This window comes from Neolamprologus multifasciatus, chromosome 1, assembly GCF_963576455.1.
Source record: "Neolamprologus multifasciatus chromosome 1, fNeoMul1.2, whole genome shotgun sequence".
In the NCBI taxonomy this organism is placed as follows: Eukaryota; Metazoa; Chordata; class Actinopteri; order Cichliformes; family Cichlidae; genus Neolamprologus; species Neolamprologus multifasciatus.
The window spans coordinates 31,410,790-31,438,029 of NC_140439.1; the positions used below are offsets into that span (position 1 = coordinate 31,410,790).

Genomic DNA, 27,240 nt, shown 5'->3' on the forward strand with positions numbered 1-27,240 from the left:
CATGCAAAATAAAAGCATTTCAGTCAAATACACGAGTATTTGCACTGGATCAACTTCCACCACTGGTTAATTTCATGCTCTCGATCACCAATTTGGAGACTTTCAGATCAGCTCCCCTCTGGAGATGTCCCTCTCACACCCCAACACAATGCTGCTTTTCATTTTAAGTGACCTTACAATTATTTAATTTAGTCAGCAAAGAGGCAGACAATTCAAAATAAAAGTCAAAAGCAGACCAGAAACTTGTCTCAACATATGGTTTAATGATATGGTTTTTATTGCATGGATTGTAATAGCTGCAGAAAAACATTTCAAATGAGTACAGTTGGGGTCAAAGCTTTCCTGCAGTGAAGAAACATGGTCAGTGGACATTCAGATGGCACAACTTGATTCACCGTTCTCCTTGTCTGTCGACCACAAGACCAGCGCTGTTATACTGCATTTTTAACCTCAGCTGTAGTACTTGAGGATGAGTGAGGTGTTGGAAGGGTAGTTGAACTGTAGATTTTTTTTTTTGTTTGTTTTTTTAAATAATTCAACACCAAATAACAGTAAGTTGACTTAAAAGTGTCCTGATCCTGCTCCATCTAAACACATAACGTAGCTCGGTGGTGAGCATAACATTGTGTCGCTACAGTAGTCATTGTGGAGTAGCATTCTATAACATGAGGTGGTGGTTATTGCTGGCTACTTGTTTTACTGTGGGTGACTCTTGTCACATCTGAGAAAGGTAGATGACGAGGGGACTGCACTGTGCTTCGGTGTGAGACTCCCTCCTAGAAAAACTGTTCAAGTTGAAAGTTTGTTATGTGCAGCTGCCTATTCAGACGAGACACCAAGCTTATGTCAATCACAATCACACACAAACCAAAAAAAAAAAAAAAAAAAAAAAAAAAAAAAAATGAAGGGAAAAAAACCCCCCCAAATGCAGTATACAAGCCCAAACTCTGTGGATTAAGACTTGGAGCAATAACTCCATCTACAGTTTAGTTGCTGTACTGCAATGACAGAAGTGTTCTTGTTGATTTATAAACCGTAAAACAAATAGTCTCTCTTAAACTAGGTAGACCAGCCACATTAATACAAAATTCTCACCACATGACTTGTAAAATGGTCTTAAATTGTTCAAAGTAACTTGGTCACTCAACTGTCAGTGGAACAAAAAAAAAAGTAGTAGTACAACAATAAAAAGGTGGCATCTTCCTGTATCCTAACATGCCCGACCCCAACCCACCTCCCGACAACTTATCCCATTTCAAATATAGGACTCAAAGATATGGGCTCTAATGTTAAACACATAGATCCATACTATGTTCATACAATTAATAAAAAAATAAATACATTTAACAAGTACAAATGATTTTGTAATTTGTAAATTATCAGAGAAACAGATTATTATCGCATTGATGACACGTTTTCAAGTGTAGGATTTTTTTTTTTTGTGTCCCCCCTCCCCCCAATAAAACCCATTATCGCCCTATACGTTTCAAACCTGTAGTCTTAAAGCCTCTACACTGATGCGACTGAGCTGGATAAGAGAACTCGAGCTCCCTCTGCTCATCTATAGGGCTGTATTGTGAGCAAAGGCTCACTCAGGGCTAACTGTTAACACTGTAGCACACTCAGAAAGCAAACAGGAGAAAAACCAGATGCTGATGATTTCTGTTGGCAATGGGACCCAAAGCAGCGGGAGCAAAATGTGCATGTTTATATGACTTCAAATTGTCTGTAAAAATGTCATACGAAATAGGTTCCTCCTAGTTGTGATTTTTTTTTTTTAACAGTTTTTTGCTTATTTTGTGTGGTTTTTTTTGTACAAATCTTTTTATAACCTGTTTAGACATAACAAAACAATTTAAATCAACTAAAAACATATCATGCATAAGTTATTTCCCCGCTCTTACTGATTGCATTTGTAAGTGACCATCATTTAAAAAAAAAAAAAAAAATTCTTCATACACATTTTCTGTTCAACATAACTTTTTTTTTTGTACATTTTAAGCCATTTGCATACTTTCATTTTTCTTTAAAACCTTTGATCCTATTTTCCAGCCAGCAGTTCCAGGTATTGCTCCAGAGCTGATTCCACAAACCTGGCCTGTCCATTCCTGTACAGCAGGAGGCGCAAGAGGCATATTGTGTAGGTGCTGGCTATGGAAAGAAAAACCCCACTCCTTACAAGAAGCTGTTGGGAAGCTGGAAACTGACCGTTTACCCTTTGTGATTTCAGTTCAAGTCCATGAAATTATGTCCATTTCCAATTACGATTCTCTTTGTGAGTTTTTCCCTCCCTGCTAGAGGATGTTGCTCGTCACCCTGAAAAGCCAGATTGAAAGAGTTCTGGACGATGTTTGAATACTAGTAATCTCCCGAGTCTGGCAGCAGAAGTAAGATGTGACAGTCCGTTGCAGAAAAGGAAGGGAGATGTGGGGTGATGCTAGCAAAATTAACCCTATCTGTAAAGATCCTCTTGTGTAGAGTCTCGCACATTTTTCCTCCTCTTGCTGCTGGCCTGGTGGTGGTGCGGCTTGTTGCTCGGATGGCTTTTGCCACCGGAGAAGTTGTTCTGCTGCCCGTGATGGCCACTCTTTTGGTGAGAACGAGACATCCTGGCCTTGGAGGCAGAGGACAAAACATTTCGTTATTAATAGTGGTGGAATTTCCGTAGACATGCAGCGGGTAAAATAAGCACTTCAACTCAATATATTTCTAAAGGTGTCATTTACACGAAATCACCAGATGTCGGTAACAACCCATCCAATGCACACATGCAAAGAAATCAAACCACAGATGTCCATAAATTATGTGTAATAATGAGACATGACACAGGGATAAAGTACTGAACAAACTTACTGAAATGTAAGTAATACTTTGTACAAAAGCATTTGTTTGTTCAAAATCCTCCTGCAGTGTGATTTTGGCCCAGTTGTCCAAACAAACAGTCTTCAAAATCTGAAGGTTCCCTTCTATGAACTCTGACCTTTAGTTTTTTGGGAGGTTTTATTTGTTTTTGTTTTGTTATACTGACTTTCAGTTGGATTCAGGGCAGGTTGGCTGGGGCATTGTAGCAGCTGTACTTTCTCTGAAATCAATTGAGAGGTCCCTTGGCAGTGTTTGGGATCATCGTCTTGCTAAAACATCCATCCTCATTTCAGCTTCATCCTCCTGGTAGATGGCAGCAGATTTTTTTAATCAAGGATGTGTCTGTATATTTTTCCATTCATCTTTCCTTCAATTCTATGAAGCATTCCAGTCCCATATGTTGAAGAAAAAAAAAAGAAAAAAAAAGCCCCATATCATGATGCTCCACTGATTTGTACTTCACTGTTTGTGCGGTATTTGGGGGGTAATATGCAGTGCATTTTGACCTCCAGACATGGTGTGCACTATGGCATTAAAATACTTACTTATTGTTTTCTTTGAAACAACTGTACCTGCTGATTCCAGGTCATTCTGTAGCTCTGTGGTCATTGGCTTTTGGACAACTCTTGTAATAATTCTTTTCACTTCTGTCTGAAATCTTGCAGGGGCACCTGGTTTATGGTGAAATGACGTTCTTTCCACTTCAGGATTACGGCCCCAACAGTGCTCACTGGAACCTTCAGTTTAGAAATTCTTCTGTAACTGATGCCATCTGTGTGTTCTGCAATATTAAGGTTGCAAAGGTCTTGCGAGAGCTGAGATTTCAGCTGAGGTCATGACTTGCTATGTCTTTTTGCACTTCCCTTTTTTTTCATGTGTTCAACACTTTTTCCCCTCATGTCATTTCTTATGGTTTAATTTCTTTGCATGTGTGAGTTAGATGGGCTGTTACCAACATTTTGGTGATTTCATGTCAATAGCACCTTTAGAAATACATTTACTTGGAAAATTGGTAATGTGTTCAATATTTTACCCGCTATACAGTGTCAATGTAACTTGCCAGTGATGGTGCAGAAATGTGACAAAAAGCACACGAGAAAAACTTTTCCATTTCTTTTGCAATCTTTTCATTATCCAGAAAAAATAAATACAAATCAAAGTTATCCAGCAGTTTCCAGCACAGGGCATGCTAACATTAGCCATTACTCTCAAATATTGCACAAATTTTACTGCAAAAACATTAAGTTGCATTCTATGATTTTGCAATTGAAATGTTAAAATGTTATATTTATGCATCTGTAGTTCCTCTTGCAAGCTACAAACCTTTATAATTTCTTTTTGTCTAATGTGTTCCTCAATCTTTTCTCTTAAACTGTATCTGTTTGTACACAGGTTCGTCTTAGACAAATCTCAATAAGATAAATCCTTGATTTAAAGAAGTTAAAAACTATCACAATTAGTCAAAAGTCAGATTGATATGTGTGAATGTAATGTGAAGCTGTGAGTACCTTTCCTCCCTTGTTGCCTCCAGGTGGAGTGCTGGTAGTGTGGCTCTGTGTTCTGTGATTGCTGACAGCAGCAGACTTTTCTCTGTGAGCACTGGATCCTCGGCTGGGCTGCTGTTTGGCAGTCTTACAAGGTGTACTATCAGAGTCCTGGGTGGGGGACAAAATTTGTTACAAAATATAATTTCCAGAATATTTTGTCACGTATAAATCTTTCTTAGGAAGCTGTAAGTGTTACAGATATTTGCAATAATGTCATTTGAAATCTGTATGCAGCCACAGGACTGACCCCATCACTTGAGGTGGAAGTAGAGGATGTGGAAGACGGCGACAGTGGGGAGGAGGAGGGAGAGGAGCGGAGTGACGGGGAAGAAGAGTTGGAGGAGGTTTTGCTGAGAGGAGTTGACAGTACAGCCACCACAGGATCGTCGTCGTCATCTGGAACGTTGTTGTTGCGCTCATCAAGCTGCTGCGATTCAAACAATGTGACTTCATTTTCTACAGAAGCCGGGAAAAGACAAATGCAGAGTGAACACATTAAAAGCCTGTAAAGATTACATTTTGTCTACAGTCTGGAGTTATTAGTATATTCAGCAGACAGTGAACTGCTGATCTTTAGTGGGTCAAAGTTACTTTGCAGTTACTTTTTTCAAACACGTGAGAAAACCTGAACATACTGTTGAGTGGGCTTCCCCATTTTTTTCGGATCCATTCTCTGTAGTCGTCCACTTCCTGAGTCACACGGATGATCCGGCCAAGTATGCTGTGATAGGACACAAGAGAGAAATACATAGTAAAACAGCAGTCTGAATACAAATGTTATTAGGGTTTGTGTGCATCAAGTGATGCAAGCAACAAAATTTTTTCTTACAATAACTAATAAGTATAAGAAAGTAGATATAATTTCACAGACTGAAGATAAACTGTAAGAAGCCCTTGTTTTTGCTGATAACCCTCCGCTCTGAATGTGACAGTATCAAAACAATCACTGATACTACTGTCTCAGTTTTTTAAATCCAAAGAATGAGAATTTCAGTATTAAGAAATTAAATTAGCATTAGACAAGTCCTCGCAAGTTTCTTGAATTTGTTCCTTACCTCTCACTCTCATTGTTGGGGTAGAATTTGGCGATGGGTGACACGGCATGGCTGAGCACCACGTAGGCGTAGTCAAATGCCTGCTTCACTTGCATGGCACCGTAAGAGCTGCGGCCAACATCATTGTCTGTTGGACACAAGACAGAAGGTGATAACATTACCAACACGCCAATACGATGAAGAATTATCAATTCCACGTTGCCCGTTTAATGACAACACCATTTTCTACCATTTAAGTTCTGTGTTGAATCTTTTGATAAGGTATGGCTTTAACCACTTGCACTTTAAGGTTTCTGCTATTTCATAATTATTCGCCTTCATTATATATTACATTTGGTTAGAATAACACTGATGGCTCTGCAAGTCTGAAGCAAAAAAAATAATGAGGTCTTAATTGCAGTATGTGACATTACAGTCAGACTGGAGCAGCAGTTTTTACAGTCACGCTAATATAATACTGAAGATCAGACTGGATTTTCTTTGCTTTTTATCAACACACTGTTTGTGTAGCAAAGGCTTGTGCATTTAAATATGCACGTTGCACAAATTTAAGATTCAACACCTCTGAGGAATTAGAACAATTTCTACCTGGCTGCAGTGGGTCCTCAATGTAGAGCATGGAGGGCCTGTAGCCATCCAACATGTTCTTCTGAACCTCATCTTTGGCAACGTAGCACCCGCCGTCTTTTATCCTGATGCCTGTTTTCAGGTAGTTGAAGTTGCGCCCATAGAGCTCAAAGAATTCAATGAGCAAAACACCAATGTTGATGTTGAGACCAAACACATCCTCCCTGTAGTGAAGCTGGAAACAAAGTACAGGTGGTTGTTAGAAGTACTGTAAATCAGTAAGTTAGCTGCAATTCTAGTTTCTCAGTTTAAACTGCAAATTTCTGATCATTTTATTCACAGGTAAGGGTTTTTATATTTTGTAGTCTTTGTATTTTGTTTCGGAACATTGGGCGGGTGGGTTTAAACTACAGAACCAACCTGCAGAAAGCTGACAGCCATGAGAAAGAGACTGTAGGAGCCAATTCCACCGGTAAAAACCTCATTGAGGTCCCGTTGCAGTAGAAACTGCTTCAGCACCAGGACCAGATAAGGCAGCACAGGATATTTCTACAGGATAAAGACAATAGGGATTATTATGTTGTACATTTTTAGATAAAGTAGTCTCACGAGAAAGCAAGAATCTTCAGGATTCAGGAAGACCTCGGAGTGATCCCACACAGATTAAGGTCTAAGATCAACTACAACAGTGCTCAAACAATGTACACATCTTTAAAAGAAGGAACTCAGCCTTACAGGTGTTAATACAGAAAAATACATGGGGCAAAAAATGGATCATACATAAAATACACTGAACAGAAACTGTACCTCTTTGAATTCCTTGATGAGACGTGCAGCTTTCACTCCACTCGTCACATTGAAGCTGATGTCCACTTTAACTTCAGTGTAAGAGTCTGTCAGTTTAATGATGGGAACCTGGAACATGCGTGACACAGAATACGAATCCCTCACACTTGTTATAAAAGACATTTATATTTTAAATCTGCACCTATAAACTACTTTGTGTCTAAGTGTGTCTGTAAGTGTGAAAACAACAAGTTCACATGCAATCATACACAACTGATAATCCTCAACTAAAATCCACTTGATATTCACTTTCAACTGCTTATCGGCTTTTTAAGAACCATAATAAGCGACAGTTGCAAAGCAGAAAAGGCTTTTACTAAATCTTCTGAGGTGGTATAAACCCAAATGTTAGTATAAATCTATAAACAAAGCACAGAATGTTAATTAAACTTTTGGAATTGGTTGAAAAAACAAAAATGATGTGATATGAATGACAATGTTAGCTTCAAGATCATTACATACTGTGCCACTGCTAGAACCACATCACTTTAGTTTGGATGAAATGTACTCTGTCATTTGTAGCAACTTGAAGCATACCAAAGTTCTGATGCTGGCATTTCTCTTCATGCATGTCTGTACACATGCCTGACTATAATAAGACAACTATGCTTATCAGCGTCATCAGTGATTTCATACAGCTGCCTGCCTGAATTGAAGATACTGAAAACTAAGGCGAATTGCTCTACATGAATCTGATTTATTGCAGATAATTAGTAGCTTGCAATGATTCCATGTTTGCTTTTTCCACAGGTTGTGGCTTTACAAATTTATACCTCTAAACACAGAAGAAAAACTAGAAATGAAGTCTTACTGTGGCTTTGTCCAAAACTTTGATGGAGTTTTCATCTGCGACGTTTTTCTTTCGGAGCGCCTCTTCTAAAGTCCAGAGAGGGAGTGACTCCCACTTCCCAAAAACTACCAGGTCAATGTCACTGTTGAAAGGGGAAAATGAAGAGGAGGAGAAAAGTTATTTTAATCCAACTCTTCTATACGAGTCCCTCAAAAACACCAACACAACGCAGAAGCATTTCTGGTTTATCTTCGCAGCAAAACATTTAGTCTCAAGTTTGTCATGTGACAAAAATATTGACCCAACTTCAGCTGAAATTTATCGTCGCACATAAAGACACTGCACATTGTTCCTCTGTACGAGTGAGTGTGGCGTGATTTTGCTAAAATTTTCTACTCCAGTCAACAGGTATTATATGATAAACCAGCTGGATTTGAAGTTCACTTGTTCCATAATTTGTAATTAAGTACACAAAAGTTTTATATAATCCTCATCTTTCTTATACTGCTCTGTCTTAGCCCCGGAGTTCAAAAGTAATTTTAAGGCTGTGGGTTCTCAAACTGTGGTCCAGTCTCTGCTGAGCATTACAAGCAGGGTGTGGACGTGTGAAGCCCAAATGTGTGACTCAGAAGAATTCTGACATCATTTCAAAATTTGAGCATGAGCTTCCATCACTAACTGCATACACAAAACAAATGCCAAGGAAAAGCACAAGTGGTCCACCTTAAACCTATCCTGTGTGTTAGATAACTGCAGATAGATGGCTTTGGTTCCCTCTTGTGGAAAAAGCAATGTGCAGCTCCTGACAGAGCCTTTTAAGAGTCAGCCAATGTGTATTAAGTCAGCAGTGCCATGTGTCACACACAAGCACCCAGTACAAACAAGAGGCGTGCAAACAAAAATATACACGCAGACCACAAAACACTCGACTCTAGCAGCTCGATACAAACAGTCATGTCTCTGGAAATGATCCAAAAATGTCAAAGAAATCAGTCACTGAAAAATCAAGCATTAATGAACAGCTGAGCCCTTTTAAAGCGCTCAGTATGGTGTTGAGAGTTCACTAATGCAGGTGGCATGCCTGCTTGTGTGTTGAGGGGGGTGGGGTGTTGTTGTCTTCTTGTTGTCTGTCAGCAGTGGGGAGCCACTGAGTAAATCCTTTACGAGCTCCAGGATCAGTGGTGCTAAAATTACTAAACCACTTGACCCTCAAAGCCTGGCTAGACAGCGCACTTTCTCCATAGGTGAGTTAAGTAACTGTGGTAATAAGCCAGTTCAGTTACAGTTTGGCAAAAATGATGAATGCTGCATAGCTCACCTTGTTGGTAGATAAAGACCAGTGCTGAAACTCCCAAACACTTCCACCTGCAGATAAAGGACAAGCAGTTACACACATGTAGATATTTTTTCGTTTTGGATAAGAAATGCAGATAAAGCATGTCACAAAGGTCTTTTTAATTACAATGTTTCTTTAAACTCCTACACACCTTTATAGCTCTGACAAACCATGACATGGATTACCCTGCTGGCAAACTGAAACAAACACTATGATAGCATTCCTTGATTTTCCCACGCTACAACTGACTACAACAAAAACCCGTTCTACAGCGTGCATGAATATATTTTTACAGCTCAACATAGCAGTGATTTAGTGGCAGGCTTACACAAATTGATCAGCTTTTACAATAACAACAGCCTTTTTAGCTACTAATCTTATAACCTGCACTCTGTTAATGAAAATACATCTTCAACCTTCCCTTTTAACCTCTCTCAGAGCACTACACAAATAGAATTAAGCCATGGCCCACGTTTAATTCCCTTAAACCTTCTCTACACATTCCACTATAACCCAGAAGTATAAACTCTGGTTTACAGTAGGGGTGGGTTTTTATAATCGATTTATCGATTAAAATCGATTCTGGCTTGGATTACGTAAAATCGATTCATTAAAATCCTGAATCGATTTTTTAATACAAATTTATTTTGCCCGAAATGCCAGAATCTCTTGTGAAATCTCACAAAATTTCAACAACCACCAAACAGCTAAAACAGTAAATGAGAGCAGGAACATGGATTCTGCACAAAGACTTAAACACACAGCGCAGCCCGCGGATCAGAATCAGTTAGATGTCGAATTTCTCACAGTCGGGGCTGAAAGCCGACAGCCCGCTGATTCTGATCTGTCGGCGGGTCCGCGCTTTGTGTTCACGCCCTTTATGCGCTGATTGTAAAGCTGTTAGTTTGATGTCTCTCCAAACAATATTGACCGAACCAGCAGCAAAAGAAGATCCAAACTACGCTTCACATAAACATCGTCATGTATTCACTCTTACTTTTACTGTTTTGCTTCTACCATGAGGCACAGCTCTCTCTCTCTCTCTCTCTGTCTGTATGGTTTTCTGCATTATTCGCTTGCTTGTTACGCACAAGTCTACCTTTGTTTACAGCGCTATCGGCCGACTTTTTTTTTCTTTCCGTTTTATATACTTCCAAAAAGAAAACCTAATTTCTGCCGTTCAATGCTGAACAAATTTAAACTTTTTAAAATTATGCAAAATGCAAAACGCTTAGCCTTGTCTCTAATAAAACCGCTGTAACTTCAGAGGTAATGTTCATGTGTTGATTAATGGTTTTCTTTCGTTTTTGATGTACTGCAGAATATTTTTATAAAATCCCAGGCCAGGAAAAATCACCTTCATGTGTTTCTGTGTTTTATCTTCAGCTACTTTGACACAAAGGCATCTGCTGTGACGCTCACACCTTTGATAAAGTCTTGTGTGTGTCAGCTTCCTTTTTATAGATACAAAAATATGTAAATGTACTGATCTGAATTATAATATTTCTGACTGTCAAAATTTCCCATATTCAAATCGAAGTGAATCGAATCGAATCGAATTAAATCGAATCGTGGATCGAATCGATTCTGGACCTTGTGAATCGGAATTGAATCGATTCTAGAAATCAGTGACGATACCCAGCCCTAGTTTACAGGACTGCCACATGTAGAGCATTAAGCTGAGTGTAGAGCCATGACCGAATGAATGAATAGTAGTTCTTGAAGGTTTCTGTGAAGGGTGAGGTAACTATAGGTGGTTAGGTAGGAGAAAAGAGTTGTTTGATCCCAGTTTGGCATCTCCAGTAACACTTTCACTTGTGGCCTAAGTGTGGGGAATAACTGCCAAGTTATTGCATACATACCATTAACATTTCTTGGTGCTTTTTGAATGAGACAATCCTACATGTTTACCTGGTAAGATTTCAATTTGGTACAGCAACAGCGTGACTGCTGGACTTCTTGGCATCTAAGCTAATTAAACAGGCATCACACACTGACCTGATGACAACGCTGCTCCTGCTCACTTCATGGTGGGAAAAATAAATAAATAAATAAAAATAAAGCTGACCACAATTGGGACAGTGTTGTGCTCCTCATTTAGGAGCTGCTATTCCCAGGGCAGACACACTTTGATCCTGCTGATCAAAGTCAGCGGGTACAATAATGCCTGAGGTGGCAGTAATAAAATGACCCAAACAGTACTGTGCAGCAGCGAGATAACAGAAAACAAGATGCTTTATAAAAGCCTGACGCCTGTAGCTATTAGCTACATCACAAACAGCCTGATTAGTATTGTAAACCAACACTGGTATCTGACAGTTACAGGTCCTTCTCAAAAATTTTGCATATAGCGATAAAGTGCATTATTTTCTGTAATGTACTGATAAACATTAGACTTTCATATATTTTAGATTCATTACACACAACTGAAGTAGTTCAAGCCTTCATTGTTTTAATATTGATGATTTTGGCATACAGCTCATGAAAACCCAAAGTTCCTATCTCAAAAAAATTGGCATATCAGAAAAGGTCCTCTAAACGAGCTATTAACCTAATCATCTGAATCAACAAATTAACTCTAAACACCTGCAAAAGATTCCTGAGGCTTTTAAAAACTCCCAGCCTGGTTGATTAATCAACACCGCAATCATGGTAAGACTGCCAACCTGACTGCTGTCCAGAAGGCCATCATTGACACCCTCAAGCAAGAGGGTAAGACACAAAGAAATTTCTGAATGAATAGGCTGTTCCCAGAGTGCTGTATCGAGTCACCTCAGTGGGAAGTCTGTGGGAAGGAAAAAGTGTGGCAGAAAACGCTGCACAACGAGAAGAGGTGACGGGACCCTGAGGAAGATTGTGGAGAAGGACAGATTCCAGACCTTGGGGGACCTGCGGAAGCAGTGGACTGAGTCTGGAGTAGAAACATCCAGAGCCACCGTGTACAGGCGTGTGCAGGAAATGGGCTACAGGTGCCACATTCCCCAGGTCAAGCCACTTTTGAACCAGAAACAGTGGCAGAAGCGCCTGACCTGGGCTACAGAGAAGCAGCACTGAACTGTTGCTCAGTGGTCCAAAGTACTTTTTTCAGATGAAAGCAACTTTTGCATGTCATTCGGAAATCAAGGTGCCAGAGTCTGGAGGAAGACTGGGGAGAGGGAAATGCCAAAATGCCTGAAGTCCAGTGTCAAGTACCCGCAGTCAGTGATGGTCTGGGGTGCCATGTCAGCTGCTGGTATTGGTCCACTGTGTTTTATCAAGGGCAAGGTCAATGCAGCTAGCTATCAGGAGATTTTGGAGCACTTCATGCTTCCATCTGCTGAAAAGCTTTATGGAGATGAAGATTTCATTTTTCAGCACAACTTGGCACCTGCTCACAGTGCCAAAACCACTGGTAAATGGTTTACTGACCATGGTATTACTGTGCTCAATTGGCCTGCCAACTCTCCTGACCTGAACCCCATAGAGAATCTGTGGGATATTGTGAAGAGCAAGTTGAGAGACGCAAGACCCAACACTCTGGATGAGCTTAAGGCCGCTATCGAAGCATCCTGGGCCTCCATAACACCTCAGCAGTGCCACAGGCTGATTGCCTCCATGCCACGCCGCATTGAAGCAGTCATTTCTGCAAAAGAATTCCCGACCAAGTATTGAGTGCATAACTGAACATAATTATTTGAAGGTTGACTTTTTTTGTATTAAAAACACTTTTCTTTTATTGATCGGATGAAATATGCTAATTTTTTGAGATAGGAAATTTGGGTTTTCATGAGCTGTATGCCAAAAATCATCAATATTAAAACAATAAAAGGCTTGAACTACTTCAGTTGTGTGTAATGAATCTGAAATATATGAAAGTCTAATGTTTATCAGTACATTACAGAAAATAATGCACTTTATCACAATATGCAAATTTTTTTAGAAGGACTTGTATAAGTTACAGAGACCACTGTGTCAAAGGTAGTATGGCCATAGAGCTCGGTCTCTGTCAGCATTTATGACTCCACGAAGTACTTTGCAATAAAAGCTATTTGCAGAAACTGTCCTTTTTAAGCACTTCCTTAAAATTCACTTAAGAAAGCATGTTAACGGTTTTCACTGTGTTACAAATCATTTATTTGTGCAAAAAATAAAATAAGATATGGTAAAATAGACATTAGATAGCTTTCAGATTAAAGCTAATAATCTGAAGTGGTGCTTTCACTGACAAACCCCACAAGTGGATTTTTTCCCCCAAAAATAAATCTATTATCTCTCAATATCCAAACCAACATTCTGCCTAAAGAGAACTTTTGCAGTTGTTGGGGTTTAAGAATAAAATATACCTCAGCACTTGGCCACAAGTCATGGATGACTTCCTTGATTCTGTCCACCACCTCCAGTCTCATTTTCTCTTCCTCTGGCCGTGGGGAGATGTAGTTATAGAAGTCTATAATCTCCTCATGTAGCCTGTAGAGAACAAAACAGTGCTGTCAAAATACCACCACAATACAAATTTGTGTAAAAAAACCCACAACAACAACAAAGGTTAAAAATACATTACTAAAAGTAATTAGTAAAAGTCTAATGCCAAAAACAAAAAGGTAAAATTTCTCTCATTGGGTTGAACCATTCTGGGATCCTCTGACAGTAGCATTGCAAATATGTAATGCCAAGAAAAGGATATAACTAGCAGCAGTGTTTCTGCATATAAGCTTTAGTTGCTGAAAATCCAAATGAGAGCATTATCTCCAGGCAAATTATTATAATATTTGAACAGTTTTTGCAAGGACAATTGTTTAGAAGATGCACGCACTGTATTCATGCACATTTTACAGTGAGCAGGCCAAAAATTAAAGACAACTAAGCAGGCTGGATCCAAAGACTTGACCTTCCCTTGGCAAACAAATTAATGGTTGTCAGTACAATCATTCAAAAAAAAAAAAAAAAAAAAAAAAAAAAAAAGCTGCATACGAGTTGCCTAATGGTGTTCTGAGACACGTAATATCTGGGTGTTATTCCTCCAAATAGCATGCAAGTTTTAGTCTTCCAAACATAACATAACTAGTGGTGTTTTAAGTTTAAAGCCAACCATTTATATTTGGTAAACTGTCAGGCAGCGTAAAAACAACAGGAACCTCTACAGTACATAAGTCCGTTTAAAAGAAAAAAGGGGGAAAAAGTAGAAAGGGCTAAGCTTTTGTCCTTGGAATGGGTCACTTTGTCCACGTGTGTTGACATTTTCACTGACCAGTCATGTCTACATACACATAAGGAGAGACAAGTTTGTGTGCAGACAATTGACACACATGTTAGGCCAAAATTAACCAATTCATATTAAGACAGTGACACCACTTTGTTAAAAAATAAAGTAAAGAAAGCATATGACAGCTGGTAATGCTGACTGTTGTTTAGATTCCACTCCAAAGAGCTTGTGTGTGTCAGCTTACTGGGGCTTTATACATCAAGCTCTCCTCACCTGATAGTTAAGGAAACTGAGCCTCACCTTCATCATTTCTTGTTTTCAGAAACTTAACTGTACCTACAATGCAAAACTCTCTCCCCCTTTAGTCAAATGCCATCTTGATGTCCTTAAACTAACCCCTGATTTGCTGGACAAGAACATTGTGTGTACAAATTAACAGTTAATCTAAACACAAAAAGATGGCTAGTTAAATAATAATAACAATAATCATAATTAATTATAAAGTAGGCACTCCTATTTTATTAATTAAGACAATTTTATGAAACACCCAAAACTCTGAAAGGGGCACATCATGCCCTATGCTAGATCAAAGTAGCATGGGGCATTTAACTTGAGCAATGATTAGATTAGGAAATTAAGTACACTCTTAAAATCAGGAATTCTAGTTTCATTAGCAGAGGGTCAAGTAGGATGATTTCTAAAACTATTACACTACTGTTCCAACTGTGATAAATGAAAACTTTAATATTTAACTGCTATTCTTGGGTCTCAATGCTGCTCAACTGGCTGTTCATAAGTCAACGAGTTACTGAAAATGCAAAGAAAAATTGTGTGGAGATGATACTTTTAAGTAATATTAACTGAAAACTGATTACCACTATGGGCAGATAAAGACAAGAAAAGATCCCCAAAGCAATTTTTTCTCCCCAGAAAAGCATGCTGATATTACATCTGTCACATAGATGCTTCCATTAGCTGGAAGGACTGTTTCATCTTAAAGAAATCTTCAGACTGCTGACCTCAAATACAGAAATAAAGTGAACAGAATGGCTTCATTTAGTTTCATTCGCGTCATTCTTTCACATCAAACATGTTACTGCTTTTTGCATCTTCCTTCTGAAGAGTTTGATAACCTTAAGTGCAGGTTTTTATACAGAATACAAGCTGGTACTACATACAATCCATTTCTTTTGGACATCCAAGAATTCAAATAGTTGTTTGGGGTTTTTTTGCCCCACCCCTCCAATGACGCTGGAGAAATTTCAGCCTCAATCACACACTAAGTTTCATTTAAGGGTAAACAGAAACTGAAAAGCTCCAATCTGCATTACAGAATAATTACTTTTAATTTCATGGTTTAGAGAACACACGTCATCATGGCTTCATTCAGGATACCTAAAAATAGGTCAAGTTAAATTAACCTCTGTCAAATGCATTCTCAACAGAACATTGATGTCAAGCAGTTTCACTTACCAACAGCACCACTAGGTTTCATTTTACAGCAAACAGTACTACTGCTCCCTTGTTTTCACGTGATGAGAGCACACATTTAAAAACAAATAATGAATTCCTCCTCTGGCCTCACCTTCTGGGATCAAATTACATCCCAGTCCTCTGGCCTGCCTGACTTGAAAGCATCAGGACCCTTGGTACCATTTATCACATAATCCCACTTGCCTATATCGCTGTGGTGTTACATAATCTAGAAGAGCAGCTTTCCAGAGAGCTGAGACTTGAAGAGAAGTCTAACACTTTCCTCCAACAAGTTTATTCTAGTGTTTGAAATGTTGCCAGTCATGTTTATTCCCAATTGCTGCCTCTAACATTAGTGCTGCTTCATTTTAAACCAGTTATGTTTTGTACTCTAGTGTAATTTGGTCAATATGTATGAATAAAATATGAATGAGCAGAGCTGCTTAGGAGCAATGTTGAATTTTCTTCTGACACCACTTTTTGACTCCCCAGTAGGCCTGTTCGATATAACATATATATCGGATGACGATATAAAAACGTCCATCATTTCATTTTACGCTATCGTTTGTTTCGTGGTGTCGCAAAATAAACTGTTTACGGCAATATTTTTTCCTCGTTTTGATGGTCACTGTAGTGGCTATATTAATTTCTTAAAGTTCTCTCTTTCTCTTATATTTAATATAACCACACTACAGACGGACAAGCGCCTGTTTTTATGCGTTGTCGTTAGCAACAACGACGGTAAAACCAACGCGCATCTGCTTGTTTATTTTGCATATAAACCTTTCACAATAAAGCTCAAGATCCGGTTGAGACTTTTCAAAATAAACTGAATCACGTGAAAGAGTATGCAGAGTATTTACAGATGAGCAAAAAAGTGCTAAAGTGCTAAAAATAAATAAATAAATAAACCTTAGACTCAAACGTTAGAACAGGCTTTTCCCCGCAGCACGCTGTGTAATAAATAAAACGGCGGCCGTTATGTCTAAAAATGTATAGTTTCATGCATCGGTTAAAACACTCGACTCCAGGTACATGACACCCAGCTGGAAACACATCACGCAAGTCGAGCTGCCCGAGATTCACAAAAAATGTTAAATTTTTGTGATTTATATCGTTATCAGGACGATAGATGTCTTATATCGGGATATGAGATTTTGGTCATATCGCACAGCCCTACTCCCCAGAGTACTGGAATTGACTTTGCGTCGGTCTGAGGAATTAAAGCAGTGCTTTTACTCATCATTTAATTTATAAAATAGATATAACTATTAAAACAGTCTGTGATAGCTGAAAGCATAGTCAAAGGTCTAGTTTTCACCAATCGCACTAAATATTACTATAAAAGTTCAAACAAATCTTAGAAAACATTTAAAAATGTTTTACTTTCTATCAAATGATTGGTTGGTGACTGCAATTCAACGTGTAGGTCCCCAGGTGTCCAGCACCATTAGGCAATGTCATGTATGTATGGGGGGGTAGGGCAACATGTGCCCTAATCAGTGAAATTCACGATATTGCTCCACAATAATCAAAATATCTTCCCAGTCAGTTAAATCACATTTGAAATGATTTATCACAGCGGAAGAGTCAGAGCGCTGAGGGAAATGGTTACTCATTGCTTCCCATTCTCTATCTGTATTATATTTGTTATGCAGTTGAGAGCTCAAAGCCTACAGAGATTAAAACATCAGTGATCAGGCAGTGATTCAGTGCAGGAGCAGGACTGACAGGTCAGAGGTAAAGATGAAAAACTTGGCAGCTTAAGTTTCAAATTGCTGACAGTGAGGGTGAGACTTGACACAGCACAGCTTGAGTTGAGTGCCTGAACTTGGTTGGCTTCATTCCCCACTAAACTTGGCACAAATCACAAGGACTCAGTTTATGCATTAAAATTTATACTCTAAAACAAGACGGTACACTCCAACCAAATGCACTTTTTTTTTTATGCATACTTGAATGTTTTTGTAAATAAATTCCTGTAAAAGGGGCTAGACTTCATGAGGACACACCCTGTCCAGGAGGCATAATTGGGCCTTCTGGTGGTTGGAAAAATAATTCCAAGTCAAACATGGAAAGCAAAAGGTATAACAAGCAAAGCAAATGGTAAAAAAAAAAATAATATTAATAATATATATATATATTTTTAAAATACATAAAAAAATATATATAAAGGCCAGACATGGACCAGAGGTAAGACAGAAAAATTAGGGTAGAGATGCAGGATTGGGCGTGGTGCTGAAAAGCGTTCATGTGAATGAGAGCCATCTGTTAAGTTGGTGAGAATGAAGGAAAAAGAGGTTACTGTCACATCACACTGAGCAACATTTACTGGATGCTCCAATAAATGTATTTACTGAAGCAAACTTTTATAATTTAAAATTTAATGGCCACTTTAAGACATTCCTGTGCCGAAAAACACCTGCTCAATGCAGTCTAGTTATGCACCAGATTAATCATGCTACAGTTCTCACCATTTTTGTTGGTATATTTAGACAAAACAAGCTCAAACATTATCCTTTTTTTAGTCAAATCAAGGCTTGAAATTTGTGCTGTGCCAACCTTTGCAACAAAGGGTTCCATGCACATCTACAGCAGCGTTACATGACACTGCTGTGTCTATGAAACAACATCTTCAAAAACAGTAGCTTTGGACTGACGGGGATGCCTGGAGGCAAACCAGTCGCATTACACACAGCGTTGCTAAATGAGGACGAGCACAAACAGAAGTAGACGTGTCAGTGTCACACAGATGGCATATTCATTAATGTTTCATCAATGAACTGATCCGGGTGGTAAATGTTGGCCACTGGGACAACACAGCTCCAGTTACACAAAAGCCCACACACTGCTGACTGAGTGTGACAGGCCTGGGTACACCTGAATGATGTACCAGGGTGCTATGGTCTGAATAGGAATAGCTACACCAGAAACCTGATATAGTCCAGGATAGTAGTTGGAGCTTGAAAATCATGCTAATCATCATGTTTAAAAATAAATAAAGTTACAATGGTTGATGCTCATATTAAGGATGTGTGCAACTAATGTTTAAAATGCTGCTGCCCTGGCTACTCATCAAATACAATCCAGGAGTACTTCTGCTAGTTGTAAACGTGTGGACAAACCAGCACAGTTTTGCAGTACTTTGATGTAAAAGAACAGTATGCAGCAGTCTCAGTGTAAACTCAACCACGTAATTGTTAACCATGTGTTTTCTAGCTTTTAGACTAGGTCTTCAGTCCTCTGTTAGTTGAAACAGTCACCAGGAAAAATCTCTATATCAGTCACTGTGATAGGTTTAAATAATGAGTTCTGTGTATTTACCACCAAAATTCAGGGTCCTCTAAGCACTCAGTTTCGGATAGTCAACTCTGTACCAGAATGTTAGCATAGAAAGTCCACCCATTTGCTGATCAAACCTTCTATTCGCAATGAGCAACCAATTACAAGAAAATCAGCTTAAAAGAAGAGGAGCTAAAACGCCTCGCTTTAAATAAATAGGGCTCCATTTTTAACTGTCAGTCATGCAAAGCTCACCTACAACAGTGCAATAATCAGAAAATGGTAATAAAAAGTTTGTGTGGCTGTTTTTCTTGTTTTGTTTTTTTAAACTGCTAATAGACAAGAGTCAGTTACAATCTTTCCTTTGGAAAATACTGTTTTACAAGTTCACTGCATCACTCTGGAACACAGGAAGTTTCCACAGGACTGGAAGAGAGAAGAAAAAAAAGGGGAAACCCCCCCCCAAAAAAAACAAACAACTACATTCCTCACTACACATGGGAAGACAGTATGACCAGCTGCCCACACGTGCTGTTCAGAGGGGGCCCGTTTTACATGGTATTCACAGGACACGCATGAAGGCTTCTTTCTCGCTACAAGCTTACACACTTTGGCTGACAGCCAGCCAGTAAGCAGAGAAAGTAAAAGGAGAGGGTGACATGGATGTCAAAGCCAGCAGAAACTAGATGAACCACAGCTCCACTAACAGAGTTTTAGTCCCAGAGGCACTGTCTATGGGTGTCCTGGGGTCATATAAATATCTAAAAAATAGATGCAGTAAATGGCAATAAAACAATATGGTGAGGCAACTCAGTGAACTATTAACCACACATTTAATTAGCTTGTAAGAGATGTACTCTATAACTGGAGCCCTCAGCTAAGGTGAAAACTATGGTCAGGTTAGACATGAAGGTTGTTTATTTTTGTTTTACCCTTTCATTTCTGTGTCGTGGCCGTGGGCATGCACAAACATATCCAAAATATTAAACACAAATTCAGTTAACTTCAAATGCAATGATCTTGGTACCTTAACGTCTACTTAAATGCCTCTGGACTACTTGCATTAGCTATAAATCTTTGTTACTATGACTTACTATTGCAGATGTTTTGTCTCCCATGTAGTATAGCAAGCTTAATTTTAAGATCATCAAAACAAAATAATCTGCATTTAAAGACTCCTTTTTGCATTTTGTAAAGCAGGTTTCATCTTTTTACTTTACAGCAGTGAATTTTTGCCCCAACCTAAAAGCTCAAATCACCATTTTGTTCAGGTAGGGTAATGATGAGAAGAGGGCTTTCAGTAAAGTTTACCAATTGACAGGAAGTAAAGCAACATTTCCACAGTTGAATCTGTGGAAGAATCATGAACAGTTACTTTGGTCTTGAGAGCCCTCAGAGTCTCTCACCCAGTTCACTGTCTGTAGCATGCTACGGTTTGCAATTAGCTATGGCTCTCTATTGCTTTCCGGTTACTACTGTGTAGGTCTCCCAAGGCATGCAAGTTTACTGCCAACTGGGGCCGTCTGCACAAGCAAACTTTTCACAGTTGGGGCAGACGAGCACTTGGCCTTTTGAGAACAGCTATATAATCAAAACACCTATTAGTCTGGGCATAAAACGTCCTACCAGATCACAACATGTCCTCCACCCTCCTCACTGATTCAATTGCTTCTCCCCCCTTTGTACTCAGTACAACACTACTGACCAAAACAATCATGATTATGAATTTACTAGAGTCACGCAGCCTTGTAATCTAATAAAACTACCTATCACTGTAAATGACTTGAACCTTGAGACATTATCTACACAATAAAAACCACAACATGTGTTCTGCAGGACAGAAAAAGGCCACAGTTCTACCAGGCTACACTTACTTCCTGTGACCATATCAAGAATCTAAATAGCTGTTCTACATGACTAGAAAATTAGGTGGAAACACTCCCTTCAAGCTCCTAATCTGATTGGACGGAAAGAAAGGGCTCAGGTTTCACTCTCAAGTGGGTTGGCTTTGTTTAATGGAAGCAAGGCCGTGTGGAGCATGTAAACACTGATCCATTGCCATCAAGAGGCAGGCTGCTTGCTTGGACCATTTAAGTTCCAGAAAACCTGGAGGAGCGTCAAACACAAATAAGCACATGCCTCTGCCTCTCTAGCCAACCCACATGCCCAAATATAGTGTACAGATTGTCCCGTGGAAAAATGCACTACCATATTGCTCTGTTTTGCCATTTTCAAATACCAAAAATGCAACAGTGATTCACTGGTTTACATACGCCTGCTGCCCAAAACATTGACATGACAGATTTGGGAAAAAGAAGCTAAAGCATGTCACTGCACAGGGGGGCAAAAATGGCAAAAATTTGGCTGGTCACAAACTAAAACCAGACAGGAATCCCAATAAAAGCTTCAGTGGAATTTTTTATTTTAAAGTGTTTTTTGTTTTGTTTTTTTTTTTTTTTACTTCTTTACCTGCTTCTTAAAAATCAAAAGGTGCATCACAGACTAAAACCACGTTTCGTGATACAGCACCATTTCCTAAAATCATAGGTGAGCACTTAATCTCACCCTATGAGGTAGTTTAGCAGGACCAGTGGCTTTAGTTATTTTATTAAAAGAACTGAAATGCTCATTTTCCACTTTTGCTTTATGCCACTCTGTAAAGGAAAATTTGTGTGCCTATTCCTACACTACATTCTGGGTACACAACCAACAGCCCATAACGAAATAACTAAGACACTAGATCTCAGTAGAATCCTGACTGGAGGAGAAGAGGGCTTGGAGGAGAAAAGGAAGAACCAAAATGGCACCAACAGTAGCCACAGTGGGCAGTTTATGTTGTTTGTTGTTTTTTTGTTTTGTTTATTAAAACAAAACAACAACAAAAAGCTCAGCTATAATATAGAGTATGTCTGCAAATTTCTGTGTTGAACACACACTACCCTGTTCTCCTAAGAGCGCAGATGAAAGGCTTTAGAACAGTTTTTCTACACGTGTAACCAACACTTGCTCAATATTATTATTATATGGCTCACTTAAATAGCTCTTACTAATCACAGATGAATCACAGAGAAGAAACTTGGAAGATTTAACATGAGTAATGCAAGATTTCTCTGGTCATGTTGCCATGATTGTCATAGCAACAGCAACTTATAAAGGTACAACAAAAAATCTTGGACTGAGACAAGCTAGCTTGCATGCTAATACATTTGTTAATAGACAGGGTGATGACTCTCCACAAGGATTCATTTTGTCTACAGTTCATCAAACTACAAGTGCAACCACTTTATTCTCAGTATATTTTAATAACCTGATTTGACTGACCAAAGCCACACCAAATGATTTGAATAAAGCTCATCTGGTTGGCTAACACCTGTAACAACACTTGACAAGATGAATTCTACTGAACTTTTCACTGCAAGCTCAGCAAGCAAAGCAACAAATCCATAATTCAATTCAGCAAAACTTAACATCATCCCACTAAAAGTGCAGGTGGAGATGGGGTTAACCAATGAGCATGGCTTGGCTCTGATCTTTAGAATCACCCAATTTTTATGAGAGTAGACTTAAAGTCTTACTGTGAACAAAAACTGGTGACTGAGCCTATAAATTCAAATTGTTGAAAAAGTTCAAGACAGAAGGTCATTACCTCATCAACTTCAATTGATGTTTTGCACACTCATGTCCACAGATCACATGGTATTAACTTCCACACCATTTTGTCATGGTGACAATGTAGGATCACGTGAATAAGGCATTCGGTTGCATGTGGTTGCTAGAGGTTGACTGCAGTTGCTGGGAAAATTATTACTAAAATCCCCACCCATGCACGCCTAAAGACTAGCCAGCTAGCCCCCTGGCAACCACTTGTTGCTAGGGAAACGTGTATTTCCCAACCAGTTGGTTAAATAACAGCCTTGTGATTGCTTTGGTGACATATTGCTACAGTTGTACTTTGAATGGGAACGACTGACTATCTAAGAAACACTGTCCAGCTACTCTCCAAGCTGTAGTGAAACTGACGCAAACTGAACATGAAGAGGGTTCACCTTCAAAGTAAAAGCTGTGCCTCAGTAGTGTAGCCAACATTTTGCAAAATACAGAGCTTTTGCTTTGAAGGCAAGCATTCTCCGTTTCCAGTTTACCATCGTACCCTCTCAAGTTCTACTACTTCTGGGCTTAGAGTTAGCAAGTACGCTAAGATAAACAAGACTCTATAGGCAAGTGTACCAATCTCCGAGCAAAAAAAATGAAAGGAAGAAATTGGTGAAACCAATTTCACCTAGCGACACACAGGAACTTGCCAACCAGTTGGGGAACATTTTTCCCCTACCAACCAGTGGTTGTATCACCTCCAATATGCCGGCCAAATCAAGAAATGTGCACATGACATAAATAAAATAGGACAAGCGGTCTTTGAAATCCCAGGTAACTACATCTCACAGTCAAAAACAGTAGAAAAGTGTAGTCTTTTTAAGCAAGAACCAATCAGCCACAAGATACTCTTCTCATGAACAACATGACCATTAATGCTAGCACCCATGACAGCAGTGCTTTTTAAAGCCACGGATTTAAAGTATATTCCATCTGTCTGACTCAAGGTGTTGCATTAGTGTGCTCCCAGGCTACAACTCCCTAGCAACAAAACATGTATAACAAGGGACATTTTACAGTGAACCATTCACATATACAGTAGCTCTGCACATGTTCATTTTGAAATACATTTACTGTACTGCCATACATCACATTGGCCCTGTGATTAACTACAGTATGGCTAAACAGAAAGCCTTCCGTGGTGGTTGAAGTCCAATTCTGACTCTGAGGTTCAGGTTTTGGTATTAGCCAAGCTAATCACTAAGGAATGTCCTTAAGAAAACAGAGCTACAATATTACTATAAATGAGAGTCAGCCAAAGACTAAACTCCACACTAGGGTGTTCTGCTTGTCTGCACTTGCCTAACAGAAAGGGGTGGCAAAAGAGACAAACTTCTGCTCTTTAAAAAAAAAAGAAAAGAAAATTAAAACAGAGCCCCACCCACCAAAATATTTCCCCACAGTGATCACATCTAAAAGAAACTGCTTTCACAGTGCACTCTGTGTTAAAATACACCGTTGTTAGTGGCTATAAATAACAGGAAAATAATTTAATTCCTTAAAAAAGGGGCTACAAACACTCCTTAGCTGTCCACAGACTAACAGCACTTATGATCACACTGTGCAGGCTAATAGAAATCCACAGTGACACTAACTAAAAGGCCACTAACAATCGTAGTATAGCATCCATACAGCAAATTTAATCTACCATCAGCCCAGGTTAGCCAACCTGTTTCGAGTTGATTTGCATTCCTTCACCTTGTATTTGTCAGTGTCATGATGTTATTCTTTACCTTTGCAATTTGTCCTCTGTCATATCTTTCACCCTCTGAGCATTTGTACACCAGCATTGAATGCCATTAACTGTTTGTCCTCTCTTTCTCCTTGTACTGCAGGTGTGTTTGGCTCAAGAGCAGAAGGCTTTTGATCTGCAGTTACTGACCCCCACCAACTTACTGACTTTTTAATTGTACTGTTTGTCATTTCTCATTTTCCTTCTCTTTGCTTTCCTCTCATAACCAGTTGAAGTGGTCTGTTTCTTCCAAAGGTTCGTTTCTATTAAAGGAGTTTTTCCCTCCCCACTTTCGCCTAAAGTTGTTGGTGAACGCAAACATGAACTTTACCCAGCAACAGTAATGAGTACGTACAAGAACAAGACTGGGTACACTTATCACTTAACCTAAATGATCACTATAATGTTCTAAATACTACAGAGACTCATATGGTGTTGAATATTTATCCAGAACCACGTAGAATCGAAATAATAATGAGACTGTAACAAGGAGCTGGTCATTGATATGCAAACCATAGAGCTTAAAACCGACTCTCTAAGTCTCTGCAACTTTGGAGGGATAAAAAGCCATTCTTCCACAATATACTTCCTTATTTTGGTGTTTCATTATAGTGGCAGAGAGCACTATCAAACTTTTTTTCTTTTAACTCCGGACTGCAAACGAGATACCATATGATTTTGGCCAAGGAGCCATGTGAACTCACGCCACTCCCACCACAGCACCTTTTCATAACCTTATATAATAGTCTTAAATAAGGTGCCTTTCAATCAAAAGTATTAAATGTTATGCTCAATTGAGCCTTAATGCAATTACAAACATTGCACATGGTTGCCCAACACGACAGGTGGAGCTGACAAAGTGGGTGGGGATGGGATCTGACAGCTTTAATCAACTCAGCATGCAGGTGTTCAAGTTAGGCTTTAAATAAATAAATAAAATACTGCAGGTGAACACCTACTTGGGGTTGGCTTACACATTCACACCCTCATTAAGGGGTCCAATACAGTAAAATTATAAAGGTTCTCTCTTTTCCAACTTCGTTAAACTCTTTCTTACCCTATAATTCCCTCTGAGTAGTTTCTTTCTTTCCATGGCGTACCCGTGTAACCAACATATTCTTTATTGTCACCGTTCAAGATGACACTGAATCCGAAAGTGCTAGCTTTGTTGTCCCTTTTTCTCTTGGGGGGCTGTCCGTCCGTGACTCCGCTAACAGCGACCCCGCTGCCGTGCTGTTGCTGCCCTCCTCCACCGACACCGCCCGTACCAACGACTCGGCTGTTGTGGTTGCTGTTAGTTTCGAGTGGTATAAAGTCCCCCTGTACTGTCAATTCTCCATCCCCCATCGGGGCCGACATCCCCTGAGTCTTGGCTTCTCCGATGCCGCTGCTTTTTGTATCGGGTGCCTCGTTTCCTTCCGCGACGACGGCTCCCGACACCCCGTTAACGTTAGCTTTTGGGCTCGATACAGTAGTGTAGCTGTTATTCATGTACAAGTAGCCAATTCTCTGTGTCATCTCCCAAATCTGCATCCACAGGTTGTTAGCGGGTCCACGTTGTTCTGGTTGGAACCAGGCGATCCTCGGATCCATCAAATGACACTGTAGGCAAACCGCCCCCCCGCCACCACCGAGCAAAGCTCAGCTCGTGTGCAGCTAGCCAGGTCGCTGGCTAACGTTAGCTAGCCTGCTGTAGCCTCGTTCTAGCTGCTGCCCGTTACTTCTAGAATCTACTTTTTTTTTTTAAAAGAAAAAAAAAGAAAAACAACAGGCTCCCTTGTAGTAACGATGAAGACAGTTTTCGACCCAAAAACATCCACAGCAAATAAGTCAAGAGCCTGAGTCAAGTATTAAAAACGGTAGCTGAAGCCAAAGTTGTAGCAGAAGACTGGAAAAACGTGCAGGCACCGCTGGTACAAGTACCTCTCTGACCCTTTCCTCCAGATCGTGGGTCCCTCAATGGCGGCGTGTATATCTATACTTCGCATGCGCGGAGCGAGTGAAAAGGGGGCGGGCAGTGTTGTTACGCAACGGACGACTATTTTTTTTGTTACATAATAACGTCTGATTCCCCTTATTTGATTATTATAATGGGAGAAAGGCGTGATATATAGTGCATAAATAACACGCTCAATTTAGTTAATTTAAAGATAAAACTAATAATTAAACCAACTTTGGGAACAGAAACTCGGGACATATTTGATGAATTTAATTTTTCCGTCGGGAAAAAATTGAAAAGAAACTAATGTTTAATATAGAATTATTTATCTTGTAAAATGTTAAATTGACAGGGGGAAAATTTTCAAGAAAAAAAAAAACAGCCTTCCTACTCCTTATTATCAACTTACATCTTAGCATACATACGAAACAAACCCTTATTGAGAGCCTTGCTTTTTAAAAATAAAATTATGCTGAATGTTACAGACACCCTGGATTTTCTTTGACATTGCCTTTTCTTACCATTAATTGCACCAAAACAGACACTTTGAGCAAAGTAGACTTGTACTCATACCAATACACTGTCTAGCATCCCACTTGCTGTATGAAATCAAACACTTTACTAATTTGGGGTTGCTGATGTCAAAATTCATACTCAATTTGCTCTACAGTCATGTTTTCACAAGTGGCAATTGTAAATACGATATGAAAAGATGGGGTTTTTTTTCTATTTATATGCTCCACTACATCCAAACATTGACGAAACATCAAAGATTTAATGAAAAAGGCATACTTTGTTAATTTTTTGGATGACAGTGGGTGACCAAGACAAGCCATAGGCATCTCATTCAGTTTGCAGGGTGTGTGTCAAGAGCATGGATTAAGCGACAGAGAAAAGACTTGTGTTTTGGTATTCCAGTCTAATCAAGGGAGCCACAAAAACACTTTGACAACTGCCACTTCAGTTTAATCAATATAT

General features: G+C 39.3%; 1 protein-coding gene across 1 annotated transcript; it reads right to left on the bottom strand.

The window, feature by feature from the left end:
* Positions 1-240: 240 nt before the first annotated feature.
* tent4b (terminal nucleotidyltransferase 4B) lies at positions 241-26,303 on the bottom strand. Its single transcript, XM_085168549.1, has 12 exons — positions 25,381-26,303; positions 13,326-13,449; positions 8,986-9,032; positions 7,689-7,809; positions 6,839-6,946; positions 6,452-6,580; positions 6,053-6,266; positions 5,465-5,591; positions 5,045-5,130; positions 4,657-4,865; positions 4,371-4,517; positions 241-2,614 (listed from the first exon to the last, which is right to left on the bottom strand). The coding sequence occupies exons 1-12, from the start codon at positions 25,914-25,916 to the stop codon at positions 2,453-2,455; spliced, it is 2,010 nt and encodes a 669-aa protein (XP_085024675.1). The 5' UTR covers positions 25,917-26,303; the 3' UTR covers positions 241-2,452.
* Between the last annotated feature and the right edge of the window lie 937 nt (positions 26,304-27,240).

Excerpts from the sequence above, each read along its gene's own strand:
- tent4b (XM_085168549.1), bottom strand. The coding sequence starts at position 25,916 with ATGGATCCGAGGATCGCCTGGTTCCAACCAGAACAACGTGGACCCGCT. Across the intron at positions 4,518-4,656 it reads CTTCCACCTCAAGTGATGGG|GACTCTGATAGTACACCTTG; the intron begins GTCAGTCCTGTG and ends TCCCCCACCCAG. Across the intron at positions 2,615-4,370 it reads GAGGCAACAAGGGAGGAAAG|GCCAGGATGTCTCGTTCTCA; the intron begins GTACTCACAGCT and ends TCTGCCTCCAAG.